Below are 17,763 nucleotides of genomic sequence, written 5' to 3'. Positions count from 1 at the left end.
ACAAAATGCAACAACCAAGAGATCGAGAGCAGCTTCATTATAAATCAAGAATTTAGATCAAGATACAACAAAGATCTTTTAGTTAATTCGTACCCCTTTTACGTGCAAGAAGGATCCACGACAAATTTCAAGCCCTAGCTCCCATGACCGTATAGTACATTTAAAATTGAGTATATATGTAATTAGGATAAAAACACACTCATTTATTTCTTCTATAAAAAAATAGAGGTATTATTATTATTATTATTTGAAGACAGGCATTTTTCCCTGTCGTATCTATCTACGTTTTAAATTAATTAGGGTCGTCAAGTGATGTTAATAACTGCTGTAAATAGGGATAGTTTTTAGAATTAGTTAAAGGATAAAAGAATTAAAAAAAATGTGTACAGAAAATAAAATATTTAGTTATTTACATTGTTATTAACATACATTATTATTCATGCAAGTAGCATATTAATTATATTTGTTCGACGTACGTAGACAGCAACAACATTTTCCCATCATACAACTGAAGGGTTGCTTCTAAACATTAGTATTCTTTTTGAAAGGTCACTGTTGACGCTTCCTGCGTCCGCATGCGCCATTCTGTTTTCAAAGTCATTCTTTTGGCCTTTTTGCATGGGATTTGGTGTTCACTATCCCAGGTTAATATTATTTCTTGGATTGCATGTTCATATATAGCTAGTAGTGTAAAACAAAGTATTCTGCTACCAACCAAATTTTGGTTTACATCAGAAAATGTTCCGTCCTTGACTACTCCTCCCCATCTGGCCAAACTAAAATTGCAATGATCGAGGCTCCAACTGTGGTACGGTACCCAAATGAATTAAAAAAAGTCTTGCTAATCCTTGGTTAAGAAGCAATAAATAAAAATCTTTTATTGTTAGACTTATGTAAAAATCACAAAAAAGTATATCATTACATTTTATAATAAAAAAAAATCATTTTTTATTCTTTTTACTAGTATCCTTAAAATACCAATTTTGAATTTTCTTTTAAAAAAGTAAAGAAAAAATACAACAATTTTTTTAACAAGAAATAACACAAATAAATGACAAATGGTTGTGGTTTCCCTCTGATTGGATTATGATAATTGTTTTTAGAATCACATCATCGTTCAATAACATGTTTTAATAAAATATAAATACACCTTTTTTATGCAATTTTGTATTATTATTTTTAATTAAAATTAGAGTTTCATCCCAATAATATATGTAAGAAGGGTGTTAGCAATAGATTATCTAGTACACTCTCCATTATTAGTTAAAATTTATTAAAAATTATTAAACTATGAGTGACTTTAAAAATATATTACTAACACTACCAATAGTAAGGAATGTATTTAAAAAACTGAATTAAAAAGTATATTGTTAACCTTTCTTATGTGTAAACATTTAATGCAAACCTTTATTTAAAAAACTTCTAAGATAAAATTTCAATTTTAATTGATTAACATAAAAACTTAGGTTTGAAATATCAAGCGAGAATAATATGCATTTTAGTTAAAAAAATGAAGTCAACAAAAATTAAATTTACCAATAAAAATTGAGATAAATGATAATAATTCTTGATCTTAAATATAAAATAAATTTTGTCAGAAAAAATATTAATCTTATATACACTTATAATGTCATACAAAATTAATCAGCATGCCATCAATACTTCATATAATACTATGATAATAAAAAAAATTAGATTGTCTACCACTTGAATGCACAGCCTCAAAATATTTTTATTTAGAAGAATAATGATATTTCAACGCTTCATAATTTAATTAAGTCATTCTGTATATCAACATCAACATTCAACTCTAACTACTTTTAAATTGCGGTGAGGAAAAGAAAGGAGACAGTTGATTTGTCAGCAAACCAACATAGGATGATATGACCCATGTCAACTCTCATCAGTCTTTCGTGTCAGTATTCTTTTTTGGTTTTTACGTCATTTGAAATTTGGGTTTAGTAGAGCTAGCTCATCCTTGGCCTCCTCTCCGTTAGTAGCTGATCAGATAAACAAGTTTACAACTAATTACACTTGAAAGTTAGTATGTAAAATTGATATATATATATATATATATATATATATATATATATATATATATATTCCCTGGCCAACTTTTGATCTGTTGATGAAATGGTTTACAAGCTAGCAGCAGTCTGGCCTATTCTTATAGTAACCTAACCTAGCTAGGTAGATCAAACAATATGAAATTAGGAATCGGCTTATGCAAAATAATATATATACTTTTCCTGTTTTCCAATAAAAAAAAATTGTACTAGTAGAACTATAGAAGTGGTGGGGAGACTAACTACCTAGCATTGTTTGAAAAGGGGAAGTAGGCCGGTGTCTGGCATACTTCAAAAATTAATTACTAGCTAATCAAACAAAAACAAACAATACCTAGGAAGTGGTGAGAACCACTGAACCAGTGATGGAGTGTAGATAGAAACTAGTTGTTTTACCTTTTAATTTATGTAATTTTAGGTTTAAGTTACAAAAATTCACGAGTGAATTGTTATAATGCAACATCTTATTTTATTATGTAAAACATATATTATGATAGTTTTATATATGATAATTTAATATTTTATTTATGATTTTTGTTTCTAATAATTTCATATTATTTTTTATACGACAAAAAATATTAGATACTAATGAAAAATGATAACTAAGCATTAAATAAAAGTTAAACTATTATCGTTTGTGTGCTTATTATGCTATAACTAATTAACCATATAATGCATCATATTATTATACCGGTTTAATTTCGATTTTAATAAAAGATTATACCAACAAACACAATTCTTACGTGTAATATTATTTTCTTAATTTATTACTTTCTTTATAGTGTGATTTACTTGGTATATAATATTAAAATTATATATTTTATCATAATTATTTCAGTCACTATTTGATCACAGTTGCACTGTTATACTTTGAACCAATGTCTTCGAGTATTAACGACTGGTTTGAATAGCTACACCTAGTAATTTTTTTTTCTGACTACACCTATTAAATAATTACATCAACTAGTTTTCAATTTAATTTTAATTATTTCAGTTCTTGAAAAATATTGAATTCCAGCCTTGCTTGCCATGCAAAGCACATATGTGATATTGTTAGGTTTTGCACTTTTCGTTGAAGTTGTTTTGGCTATTTTCCAGTATCAAAATCTCATTGATACCATTATTAAGATCTATTCTTTAAATGGATGAAATGGGTGGAGATATGTATCATGTTTTGCTCCTCCCATCTATTATATCTTCCCAATATTTTACCAAAGCACCCTAAATTCAGCGGTTATTACTTTTAATTAGAAAAAAATTGCCATGGCTATTCTAGATTAATTAAAAGGGTTTTCTTAAATAAATCGTTGGTCTAAGTAATATTGAATTTGATTCTTTTAAATAAAATTTTTGGTTTAAATCTTTTATGTGAAAAAAATATGATTAAAAAAAATATTTCACTAAAAATGATTAGTCAGATTTTTTAGTGAAAATTAATTATTTGTAAGACTCATGAATACTTTTTTCATCTTTTGTCCACCAATGATATATGTTCACAAGATTGAACTTGTATATTTTTAAAGAATACAATCGTACTAATTATTTGCACGATGCTAATAAATAAAAGCTAGATTTCGAAAGAGATAGAAAGCTAGAGAGACGGAAATTTTTGTAGAACATAACAATAGCATGTTATTATCAATTTGGATCTTCTTCAGTAGCTGCATGGACAAACACAAATATTTTTGTGAGTGCCACTTGGCAGAAAGCTTATTACAAACTGTGCTAATACACGCATGCATAATAAGAAGCTAACCTTAAAACAGATGTATGGATTGCGGCGACCACAAAATATGCCTAACACTAACATATTGAAATGAAATAGCATTATAATAAGGATAGCAACATAGATATAAGAGCACTTGTAGCTGTTGCATTTGCATGTTACTTATTGATTAGTTGTTAACAGAATGGCCAACACCAGGGCTATGGCCGGGAGTTGTGGGTCGAAAAGCTTCAACAAATCCATTCAAACTTTTAGCAATAGTCTCTAACTGGCTAGGTTTTGCAACAGCACCTTTTGTGGTGCTCATTGCCTTAACGGAGACAGGTTTTGGTGACTTAGTGGTTGCTTTCAAACCCCTTCCTTCTATGCAAAGGAGTTCATATGATAGGAACAATAGTACAAAGAGCAAGCAAGTGCGAGTGAAATGTGCCATGGACAAATTAATTCAAAAGGGGGGATGAGAAAGTAAATAATATTGAAGGCTAAAGGAGGTGGTGTTTATGGAGAAGAAATTGAAGGAGAAGTTAATTTGATATATGAATGAACACTACTTCAATGAAATTTAATATTTATAGGCCATGAAAAGGGGAAAGCATGTGCTCCAAACACTGAGGGAAGACTGAAAAAAATATGAAGAGCCAAGAATCAAACTAGGGAAGATTCCATTGCCATACATATTCGTGACTTCAAGTGTAAATAAATAATGATCTATGAGGGAAAAGCACGAATAAACAACACCAAAAAGTGAACAAACTTGGTAGTTGGGTGAAAGGAAAGGAGTTATGGGCCACAAGTTTTTCTGCTCATGCAACTTTTACAACTTTCAATGTTTAAAGCAAAACATTTTTTTATCACACTCCTTTAAATATATTTTTTTATTAACTAAAATTTATTAAAAATTAATATAAAATAAAAAGAGAAAAATGTTAAATAAGATGTAAGACTCATAAAATATTATAATTTTTAATAAACTTTAAACAATAAAACAAAATGTGTTTACAAAAAGTATGTTAGAGAATCTAACAATTTTTTTTTACCTACACACCATCTTAACTTCATACCATGATGTTGCTCGGGAGAGATCAGAAATACCTTCGAGTTTAGAATGCCAATTTCATTTGCTAATTTTCTTTTCTCAGCTGACAGGGAGAAGTGGAATTGGGATTTTGTTACTATAAGGTTGATAATATGTTTAATGGAGAGTAGACATTTTAACAAAAAAAAAAAAAAAGCGTATGTACGATCATTATTTGTGCTTACAATATAGAATGGCCAGGTAATATATGAAGAATAATAAATATGCACCATTCTTTACGTTAGCGTTTACTGCAAGTGATTAATTGCCTTCAGGAGAAACATATGCATGTAGAGTCTACCTAGCTATAATCATCTATCAGCTAGATTTGGTTCTACAGTAAGTTTTGCTCTAGCTATTTTGCAATCTGGACCCATTAGGGTGAAATTCCAGCGAGTTTAACGTCAATATATATGTATCAGTAGTGCATTTATGATACATAACACACTATAGATGGATAAAAAATAAGTAACTCTCTTTTTATAGGCACATTATTTTGCTTTATAGTTAATACGTTAAAAGAAAAGATTTACAAACACTGTAAGATCGATTTCAGAGTTTATACTTAGTTGTTATTTGTAAAACTGATGAAAAGAAAATTTCTATAACTACTTAACTATCTTCTCTACTATATATTTTGTCAATATATATAAGACATTTTATATCTACAGTAACATTTCTAATTAAGCTTTATTACACTCATATCACACATTCATTAACTTGATTAGTGTGTCTAGCTATATATGCAGGTTTTTGCAAGTTTTGTGGCTTGCTAGTGATTGTTGAATAGCCTCGCGTGTCCACCACGTTGGGAGGTACCGAAAATCCCCCACCCCCAAAACAATTATATATATATATATATATATATATATATTCTCAGCCATTGCACAGAGAAAATGTCTTTTAATTTCGTTTTAAACTTAAAAATCGAGTACAAAATTAATATATGGGCAACAGAATCTGCAGAGTTAAATAGAACCGCAAAGGAAGGTTTGTTTGTGATGCAAGTTGCAATGTGTCTCAACCGCAACTATGCTGAGACTGTCTAAAGAGCAGAAACGCACATGGTGGGAAGCTTGAGTCTTGTGAGCTCCTGCAAATTGTCGTTCTTTCGATTCCTTTTGTCCTTGGAAACATAGCCGCCCTTTTTTAAAGCTATGATGGAGTTGTCAAGAGCTTAGGCAATAAATTAAACCATCCGAACAATATTTAAACCAATCAATAAGGAATCTAGCTTACACCATAGGCTGCATAGGATCCAGTTTCAAATTTGCGGCTGGTCGAAATTACCACAATAACCCATAAATATCCATTGTAGCCTAAAGTGTGTTTGGATTTGCATCACAAAAGTAATTTTGAGACAAAAATAATTTTGTGAATGAGTAAAAATTATTACTTTTACTTTCATTTAATTTTTATCCATTCAATTTATATTGAAATGTACTCGTAACATTTTTAACTGTAAACTAAAAACGTATTAAAAATATATTTGTTTTAACATTCAAAATCCTCTAAACGAACATTCATCTAAGAGTTAAAATTTGTAGTTTCTCATAGAACTAAGTTTTGAAGTGTGTGTTCACACATTGAAACATTAAAACAAACACAGTATTTAATTTAGTCTCTAAATTTATATCTTATTGTTATTTTAGTTCCAAAAACTAAAAAAATAAAATCAATTAAGTTTATGATTTTTTTTTAGAATTTTATTTAATTAATTTAAAGAAATTATTTCATTTTGGTCCCAAGTCAAGGGATTTAAATTTTCGTATCTGTCTTCAGCGTATTTTTAAGATGTTAAATTTCGTTTTTTTTTTATAAGATTTATATTTGATACATTATAATAATATTTTTTTAACAGGAATATATTTTATTATTATAATATCTCTTATTGTATATTCTCGTGTATGTTAGCTTTTGTTTATTAATTAATTTGGAAGAGAGAAAGTTGTCGGTATTTCTTTTGATTACAGTGGCTGAAATACATGCTCGCGGTTGCTTGCATTTTTTTAATCTTTAAGTAGGATTTTAAGTTAGGTATATTATAACAATTCTCTTATTATTGTTTTTTCTCCCAAAATTAAATAATTAGGTGAAAAAAATTAAGTAAAGAGAGATAATTAATTTTAAAAACAGTAAGAATAGTTTTAAAGAAAAAATATAAATTATTGATAAATTTAATGTGATTAATTATATTAATAAATTTTCTTAAACATCAATAAATTAGTTAAAATAATTTTATATATATAAACGGATGTAATAAGTTGTTGACGCAAAAGAGACTTGCAAATTTTATTTTTTTTGAGAGTTGCAACCAATTTTAAAATAATTATCGCAATACTATTTTTTTATTGGTTAAAGTAAAATATTTTATAGTACTTAGAAATTAAACTCTTAAAAAAATAATTTTTGAAAACATATTGAGTTTGAGTGGGTAGCCTTTCCAATTATACAGATGAAAATATATAAATGCAAGCACTCGTGATTTACACTTCATAATAATATTAATTGAGGATTGTACAAAAAAATTACCAAATAATGACCATGAAAATAAATATTATAATTATTTGTACATATTTCAATTGAAGTAATATATAAATGCCTTTTTTTTTACCTGTGGTCATATCGGATTAATTAATGTTCATTATTTTGCTAGCCAGTCGAACTAAAGGATGATGAGTTTAGAAGAATTTATTTTCTTTCCCATATATAAACAGAAAACACGAATGAAAATAGGAATATTTTTTCTCAATTAGTGGTCTAATTTAATTTATATCACGCTTTTTTAAACGATCTAATTTCAGCGGAAACAAAAACATGAAGAAATTTGTGGATGAAAAAATTTGAAAGAAAACGAAATAAAAGAACCGTCTTTTTAAAAAAAATAAAATAAAATTGAAGTATAAAATGATTCACATGATTGTGTGTGAAACCAACGTTATTCCGTGAAACTCAAAGAGAAAACAACTAAATGGGTTTTTTTTTCTTCAAATTTTTAGATGCAAATTTTGGTCTTTATTTTGATTCCTTCTTAAACTGTACCAACATTTTTTTTTCTTCTGATTGATTGTGGTGTCTCTAACTGCTACTACTTGCAAATGTCTTTGAATATTGACTGGTTTACCTGAATGCATGTAATCAATTTGTTAGTTTTCATATGCTTATTAGATCATCAAAATCTTAAGACATTTTTTTTAAATTCAAAACCTAAAAACATTTTAGACTAATAGACCACTTTTCCCTAATTTTTCATCTTTTTTAAATTTATATGAAAATGGTATTGTTGGCGTTGTTAGATTTTTTTTTTCTTTTTTAACTTGATTATTCTTCATTCTTTTAATTAACTCCGGGTGCCTTTGAATTGATTAAAGCTGTAACCTTTTGTTTTGGATAAACCCTAAATGTTCTTTCCGAATTCGCGATTGTCCACTGAATCCTATAACTCTTTCTTATGGCAGGTGCCACTCCTTGTGACATGTTTCATATGCTTTAAATCATAATGATAATAATAATAATAATACTTAATTTGCTGTTAGAAAAAAAAAAGTTGGAACCTTAGTTGTTGATTTTATCATATTTTTTATTAAATTATTGGGCTTATTTTTTATTCGTTGAAGATGAAATTTAGAGATTATTTTTGAAGTTATTCTATAGCGCATTTCTAGTTGCTCTTCACTTTCAACAGAATGTATCTGAAAACACGTACACAAGAAAAGAGAGTTTCTTACTGCCTAAACCAGAAAAAGTGGACTAATAATCAACTCTTAACCTTCCTACTATACTATATATGTAGCCCAGTCGAAGTTTGTACGATAGTACTAATTTACGATCCAAATGTAAAAATAAAGCTAAAGAAACATTAGGAAAGTAAATTGGTAGTTTATGTTTACCATAGTACTAATTTACTTAATAATTTGAACATACTTATTTTTAAATTCTGCTTTAGGCAAAGAGAATAGAAGTTGTAAAAAAATACCATTTTACCTTTTTTTAAAATGTCTTATAACACAAGTTCGTTTTTCTTTCTTCTTTTTATACTAAGGATATTTCTCAATTGATTCTAATTCTTTTTGAGGTTTAAACTATTGAATGAGCCTTGTTAAGTGACTTATCCTATTTCCACCCTTAATTACAACAGGAATAAAGGAACTACTCCCTAATTTTATCCCTTTTTACTAAATATAGAGATGTATTATAAAGAGAAATTAAAATGGAAAAGTACAAGCAATTATAATACGCAGTTAAAGGGTAAAATAGGTAAAAGAAAAATAGAAACAAGAAGAACAACGTTGACTTTATTATCCTTATAGTATAGATTATGCATGTTATTCTACAAATATTAATTTGATAAAATCATTTATACTAAATGATCCCCGATTATATAATTACCGTAATCTTTACTACTTTGGATTTTCAAGAGCCCCTTGCAATTTTATTGACAGTAGTCATTCAAGCTTCCTTACAGTCATGTAGTTAATACGACTAAAAAGATAATTATATATCAAAACTAGTAAGAAAATAAGTCGTAAAGCCAGAGAAATCCATTAATTTATATAAACAACGAAATGCTTCTTATTTTGCAATTTACATTACACAAACTTTGAAGCCAAACACATGTGGCATGCACGGTCTGGTGCAAGACACTAATACTAGTGCAGAACAAGGAAACTGATCGATCGGGGACATCATTATCTTACACGTACGTAAAGCTAGAACCTAAACAAATTCTTAATTTCCATTTTAAACATAAAGTAAAATTAAGTTGCACAACCGAAAAATAACACAAATAGTTAATTATTGATTATGCGCACACCTTAGTAATTAATTAATCTTGTTTTGACGAGGATGGCCAACTCCAGGGCTGTGACCTGGGTCTGTGGGTCTGAAATCGTTTTCAAATGATCCTGCATCTGCCACAGAAGCTTTAACATCTGGACTATGAACTAATGTCCCCATCACTTTCATACCTTTATCTTCTCCTTCAAATTTTTTATGACCAACACCAGGGCTGTTTCCTGGTGTTGTGGGTCGAAAGGCATTTGCATGGTCTGCACCTGAATCTCCAGAGTCAACATCAGCAAATTTGAATTTTGGGACAATTGGTGCGTCAATTAATTTAATGCTGGTTCTGAGTGGAGCCAGAATTGTAGGTTTTGTGTTTAGCAAGGAGGAATGTTGGTTCAATGGTTTTATCTGCCTTCCATGAGCAAAAAGAGAACCATGGCAGGCAACTAGTACTGCGACGAAGATAGTAAAATATTTGTGCATGGTCTGAAACTCACCCATGATCAGAGAGAAATGGAAGCAAGAATACTTGAGGGGCTTTTTGGCTAGTGAGGCTAATGCGAATGGAGATGATATGATTACAAGCTCAGGAATCTTCAGCTATTTGTAATGTTTTCATCGTAATTACCACCGTTAATTCTTGCTTGATCAAGTATAAATGTGGAATGCGTGTATAACTGTATATGAGCATAAAGATTTACTTTAATATTTTTTCTATACAAAATTTAATATATATATTTTTTTCATTTTCATCCTTTTAAAAAAACATATTAGTTCTTGTTAAATATATTTCTTTTATTTTTTATCTTTAAAATATTTTAGATATGATTTTAAACAGTAAAAAATAATTTTAACAATAAAAAAATATTTTCTAAAATATTTTAAGAATGAAAAATAAAATAAATATATTTTGTAAAGACTAAAATGATTTTTTTTACAAGAAGAAAAATAAAAGCTAAATTACATAAAAAAATGTATTTAAACCAATTTAAAACATACACATTATTTTCATCTGATTTTTATTTAATCTTTTCTATCATCGTTCTTAATTTGTCTTTCATTATGACACTTATATAAAATTTATCACTTTTTTATTTATTTATTTTTTCTTCCTTCCTGACAAATTAAATGGGTAATGGGCTGGCCATTTATCATTACTATTTTTCTTTAAAAAAACATGGTATTAGATTTTGGAGTCATGATAAAGTTCCACGCCATTTTAAGGTGGATTACGGTGAGATAGAAAAAAAAAATGGAAAGAAAATTATTATCTATTAATGTAAATAAATAGAAGAGAAAGTGAGTAAACATTTACCATTTTTCTAGATTTTGTAATGAGCTCTATTATCCTACAATCCTTTTCCTTGCATATTTTTCATTTCCATTAAATTTTTTAATTCCCCTCTTTGATTTTATCACATTATCTATCATTTTCATTCTTCCCATCATTTCACTTCTTTTTATTTACTCCCTGTATGTAGTGAATTATGTGCACCCTAAATATATTGTTAACAATTATTTTTATTTTTATAATTAATTTCTTAAGTACAAAAAATATTTAAAAAGGTAAAAGTAAGACACAGAAAATAAGATTTTAAAGAACCACGCATATTCTAAACATTAAATATGATTTATATTGAACATTCACTTGAATATTTCTTGTCTAATTAAGAAAAAAAATAATACATTTATGTGGTATTTTGAAGCTTTTTGTTATTAATTATATTGTCAAAACAAATACATATTTTAATGTTTAAAAATTTAAAATTAATCAACTTCTTATTTAATAATTCATAGAAACAATATTAGGACTATTTGGAATTATCATTAAAAAGTTCAATTTTCTTGACAATTTTTTTAAAATATTTGGAATTAATAATTGTATTTTAATAATAATATCAATAAAGTTATCAAATAATATTAAAAAAATAATGAACCTGCTATTTGTGCATTTCTTAAATAACAGAGAAAAGTAAATATACTTGATACAAGTTAAAGTATAATATTTAATATATTGAAACTTAAAAAAATTTATTCAAATATTTTAATTTAAAATTCTTAATAAGTGTTTTGAAGATATTCATTATAGTTAAAGAATATTTATTAAATTATAAAAATATACCTAATTATGTAAAGGAAAACTTTTTTTGTATTCTCATTAGCTACTCCTATGTTAGTATAAATCAGAATATCCAATTTGGAGAGTAAGACTTTTAATTAGACTTTTTCAATACTCTCTTTCTCTTCTTAAGAGATGCATTACTCAAACTTTCACCATTTTATCTTTATGTATATATTTAATCTTTTTAAATGTCTATAGCTTTTAATAAATCATCTTTTACCTCATTCTCTAAACTGATTTTCTATAATTTTATTAAAATAAAATGTCAATTAATAAAATAACTTTATATCACAATTTATATAATTTATTTTAAATAAAAAGAATATAATTTATATATTAAAAAATACTTATTTATTGTGATTTTTAATTTTATAAAATAAATATTCGTTGACAGCTTAAGATACTAGTGATAAATACTAAAAGTTACAGATACTAAATAATTGAAAATCCTTTTAGAAAATGTTTTGAGATTGCTGCGTTGTGTTATTGGTTTTACTTCAAAATGGACTAAAGTCCACTTGTGCTGCGTGTGGCGTAACTAGTAATTTGGCAAGCCATCATTTGGTGCATCCAATTTGATTCAAGATGAATTTGTTGATTTGTTTTCAACATCGACCGTCACAACTTCCCCATCTTTTTCAAAGCCATTTATGAAGTAATCGCAGAGGAAAATTTGTATTGCATTATATAATATCTTCACAGGTTGTAGTTTGTGAGTGTATATATATAAGTGAGATAACAGTAACATGTAGATATTTTATCTCCGTTAACATATTGGTTTCAGTTCTTTGAAAAAAAAAAATATTGGCTTTAGGACACAAAAAAGGATTTCGTTAATTTTTTTTAATAGCCTCGTCTCACCTGCTTCCCCATTATATTTTCTGCCTTCTCGCTCTTGTTCTTTCTCACTGCCTGCTCTCTATCTCTCTTTTTGCGCTTTTGCTAATAATTCTTTAATTAAAATAATAAACTATCGAATAGGTTTTATTTTATTTTTAATTAAAACTCTTATTTTAAATGTTTGCTTTAAAATAACTTTTAAACTAAAGAAAGGCTTTATCAAACCTAACCTAAAATGTATCATTGTGTGTATTTTTGGCATAGAATATTACTTTTACACTTTTCGTCTTTTTTTATTTTATTAATATAGCGTCTATAGCTATTATTTGTTTATGAACATAATATAAGCCGAACCATACGTTAAATTCTTTTGTCTGTTGCTGGTTTTGTTTTTTTGCTGCTTTTGAGCCCACCATATTACGACACTTAAGTATTTGATGGTTGCGCGATTATGACAAAGTCCTAGGGTTGTTGTTTTTTCCTTCTTGACAGATTGACATGTACGAATTTGCGAGCTATGATATATATATATGTAAGTATGTAAAGCAATGAAGGAATTAAAGTTGGTCTACTTGCGCACCATTCAAAATGGACCCTGCAGAAAGATGGGGATACTCATGTTGCTTCTCTCCACTTAAAAGAGTTGTGTTCGTTAATTATACTATAAGTGAACGGCCTCTGTTCAATTTCAAAATCTTTTTCAATTCCGTGATAACTTCTTCAAGAGAAAAATCTTATATGATCTGTCTATAGGATATTCTCAATATTTTAGAAAGTATTCCGCGATTACAATTTTGACCGCAATTGCCATCGCATGAGTTATATGTGTCCACAATTTCTAGTGATGACAAGAATCGCAACAAAATTATTATTGCAACCACAATTTAAAATCTTAGAAAGTCTGTAAGGTCACAAATATATCTTTGTTTACGGGATGCTATGAGTTCTAATGGGTTGCTGCATGATTGAGCTGCTGCAAATGTAAAGAAATGAAAAGATTCAAAAGCTAGCATTTTCTTATTTATTTTATACTTGCTACAATATTTGATAGTACTAATTAAAATGCATTTACATATGGTCTACTTGATTGGGAAATGCGTGAAGGTTGGAAAGTGATAGACCAAGATTTGGCATCAATAACCAAACCGCTTGGTAGGCCCGAATCACAAAATTGGTGGTTGAGACATGAGACTGCATTTTTATATGTACCTGTTCTTCTGCATCACCGTCCAAAAGGACCAAAACAAAACCCATTTCTGGCATTTTTTAGATGTAAAAATTAATATCTGGGTGATCACTAGCCACATAGATATATATACTAGCTAGAAAGAAGCTAGTAAACCACCGGATTATATATATTTGCTACTTTAGAATATCCTTGACAATAATGGGAATGATGTATGTGCCTTAAATTTATGTTATAACTCAATCCTAAATTTAATCAAACTTATTCTAGAGATATAATAAGACCAATACAAGTAACCCTGATCGCAGCAAAACCACCTATGATCGCTTCACCTCGGATGCTGATGATTATGAATTAATCCAACTCATCACTTCCATGAATATAATGTCGACCAATTCTCAAAATAACAATCACTTTGGGGCAATTAATCCTATCTCACAATCACTACGGTCAATTGCACGTAGTTACTTATTATGAAAGACATCTTCTCCTGTTGCTAGTAAAAGCTTTTATTAAGTGTGTGTGTATATATATATATATATATAATTTTACTAGAAAAAGGGATGGTCTACATGAGGGCCGACGTTTGACCAAGTTTAGTCATTATTCGTTATGATGATATGCGGGAGGGAGATACGCATTTCCTTTTTTACTTTGAATATGCAATTTTTTCACTCCTCATATCTGGCATGAAATCTTTACTTCTTTAGATTCTAATTTAAAAAGAAAGAATGTCTACGTACTATATATACAATCCTAGTGTGTAGGTTGCGAGAAGACTAACTTTGCTCAATAGCACGTATTAATAATGAAGTTAACTAATAAGAAATATATTATTATTTTAAACTTAACAATAATATTTTGACCTAATTTTTTTTGTCATAATTTAATATTAATCGGTTAAGTTATACCAAATGGATTTATACTCAAATTTATGAAACTTGTGAGTTGGGATTGGCTGGAATGGGTCCCTTGATTTCATTATTTTTCTGTGTGTTGGTACAAGTAAATTTAGAATTTTTCAGTTTTCTGAATTTAATTTAAATTATAGTGTATTTATTTATGTTCAGCATCATATATATATACTAAGGAATATAACTATTGTGAGATTTGAGTCAGATTTATATTTATATAGCACGAACATTTACAGAACTTTTGCTCTAAATGGGGTAATACCTGTAAAGAGTATATTGACTATTGAGTATAATGTATAATTTTGTATCTGGTATTAGTGTAACAAAGAAACTTATTTTAATTAAACTAGCTTATAATTAAACTCGGAGTCTTAGACTAACTTGTCAAACACAGAGGTAGCGTCAGTGATGCTATAATTAATGAAATGAACCGTGCTGAGGAGAGCTCAACGGTGGGTAATTAAGCAACTAATTAGCTGGCTACACAGTGACTAGCACTTGCATTTGTCACCCAGCCGGTCATTTTTGTAATCAATTAACATAACAATATTTCATCAGACAAAGTCGTCGATACCAATTAAGCTTAAGTCGCTGTTCCACCCAGTTTTAGTGGAAATAAAGAAAAGAATCTTCCGAAAGGATGGCTCCTCGGACTGGGGAACTCGTAGTTTAATTATATATCTCTGCAGACCGCATTCTCTGGTAATTAATTGGTTAGGGTTCAAGAAATTGCCAATTAAGAATAATTACTCAAAAGGGTTTGAAATTGTCAAAGAATATTATATTGTTAAATTTGTTAATTTTTTTTAGTCAGAAAAATTTAAAGTCATGATCCTTCTCTTCTCTTTTTTCTCCTTTAAGAATTCAATTATTTGATTTAAATATATTAAGTTATTTATATTTTTTTCCATACAATAAATACAAAGTCCATTTATTTGTGCTTAAAAGAGTGATTTTAATTAAGAGATTTATCTCGTTGATTAAATAGTATTCATAAGTTGTTATAAATTGTTTGTGGTACTTGAATTTTACTTTTAAATAAAAATTAATATTTACTAATAAAAAAACTTCATGTGCATTACTATGTTAGCATTAGAATTTTATGTTTTTTTTTTATCAGAAATAACCGCACAAGATTAATAATGGTATGAAAAGTACCAAATCTATTACAAAATGAATGTTCCAGAATCAGCCCCTTATACAAAGATATTCCATTTATGACCACCGTTAAGACATTGAGGAAAAAAAAAATCTCAATCTCCCACCCGTGGCATTAGAATTCCATGTTAGTATTCAACATTGGCATGTCATCTATCAATTTGTCATGTCATTGACAATAAATATTGAGCTAATTAACAATTTGGATAAAATGAGCAAAATAGAAAATTAAAATGGTAAAATGTAAGAGAAAAAAGTCAAAGACAAAATTTGTGAGCGATAAACTATAATTAAGCTTAAAAAATTGTTAGTCCAATGAACTGAAGCACCCTATGCCTTGTTGTAAGGCTTTCTTTTTTTTTTTTTATCAGCATTACAAGGGTTTCTTCACTGGTAAAAACAAAATGAGTCAAATGAAATAGTGAATTAAATATCCCAACCTAACTTAAGTAATAAAGTGGTTAAATGGACTTGTCCAAAAAAATATCTTTGGATTTTTGCTATTTGCACCTCCTAATTTATAAAGTATAAAAATAAATAAAAATTTATTTTTAATCTATCATTATTAATTTTTAAACTTTATTTTTTTTCATCCCATCTTAATTAATTTATTATTCTTTAAACCCTAGCTCATTTATATTATTCATTAAACCCTGATCATTTAATGAGTTAAAATAGACAAATTAAGAAAATAGTGTCTAACTTTTTATTAGTATAATGTAATTTATTTCATTGTTAATGAGTTAAAACTTAAAATAAATAAAAAAGCTATCAATTTTTTTAAAAAATCAACTAAACCAAACGTATGTACTAATATTAGACGCTGGAAATTACTATTGCATTTGTCGGGTACATAATCCAAAATATTCATAATAAGCTACGCGTGTCTGAAATCTAGAACTGATTCACAATCATAATCTCAAACTAATCCACCCACGCTGCTACTGCCTTTTTCGGCTTGTATTAATTTCGCTCCGTAGCTTTCCCTTGAATAAGAAATATATAAAGTGAAAATTCCAACCTTAATTATCCAAATGACCATACATATATAACACCTCACGCACTAAAGCTTGTGGCAGTTATATATAAATTTAGTTGTGAACGGTGTGTCCAACTCCGGGGCTGTGACCCGGTGCGGTGGGTCTAAAATTATCAACGTCACGACCTGGAACCGCCGCGGAGGGTGGCGTTGGTGGAGACACGTCAGCTACATTTGTTGTTGAAATGCCACTATGCATTTGATGTTTGATGGTTTCACCAGACTTGAGATACCTTCCCTCAATGGAGTGGAACCCTTGGCAGAAAATGATCAATGCAAGCAAAACCAAAGACAAGAGGAACTTGTTTTGAGCCATATAATCAAGTAATAATTAACAAGCAGTGTTCAACTATAATTTTCTAAGCAAGCAAGTGGAATCGCCTAGATATTTCAATTGATCCCAGTGGAGGCTTTTTATAGAGCTCAACACAAGCTAAGGAATAGTGCACGTGGGGACCTACACGTGTCATCTCCTAAGTAGTGGGCTGTGGGCAGCCTTTGGGCTTTTTTATTTTATTAGTTAGATTCTCAAGAAAAAAAAAAGAAAGAGGAGATGTTCTTTAATAAAAATTATTTATTTTTAAAATACTATTATAAATAGTATAAATTTTATATCGCAATTTTTAGTTTATATTATACTGATTATGGAAAATAAAGGCACCTTCTGTCTGTCTACATTCTTATAAAAATAAAATAAAAGGGGATATAGATTAGAAGCAGAATAGGAAATGAAAGTGTGCAGTTAACTCTATAGAGAAATAAGGGAAGTTAAATAGAAAATAAAATGTAAAAAACATATAGTTACTTAACAAAAAACAACTAATGAAAATAAGAGTAAAAATATTTAATAAA

The 17,763-nt window shown here is 28.4% G+C and overlaps 1 protein-coding gene across 1 annotated transcript; it reads right to left on the bottom strand.

Annotated features, from left to right (window-relative positions):
- Positions 1–16,963: 16,963 nt before the first annotated feature.
- On the bottom strand, positions 16,964–17,227 carry LOC114376649 (precursor of CEP3-like). Its single transcript, XM_028334855.1, has one exon. It carries the CDS (start codon positions 17,225–17,227, stop codon positions 16,964–16,966), a length of 264 nt encoding a protein of 87 aa, XP_028190656.1.
- Between the last annotated feature and the right edge of the window lie 536 nt (positions 17,228–17,763).

Source organism: Glycine soja, chromosome 11 (genome assembly GCF_004193775.1).
Source record: "Glycine soja cultivar W05 chromosome 11, ASM419377v2, whole genome shotgun sequence".
Taxonomy (NCBI): domain Eukaryota; kingdom Viridiplantae; phylum Streptophyta; class Magnoliopsida; order Fabales; family Fabaceae; genus Glycine; species Glycine soja.
The sequence above is the reverse complement of the archived record's forward strand: the minus strand, read 5'-3'. Positions and strand labels throughout refer to the sequence as shown.

What these genes read in the sequence shown, in the direction of transcription:
- LOC114376649 (XM_028334855.1), bottom strand. Translation starts at nt 17,227, where the DNA reads ATGGCTCAAAACAAGTTCCTCTTGTCTTTGGTTTTGCTTGCATTGATC.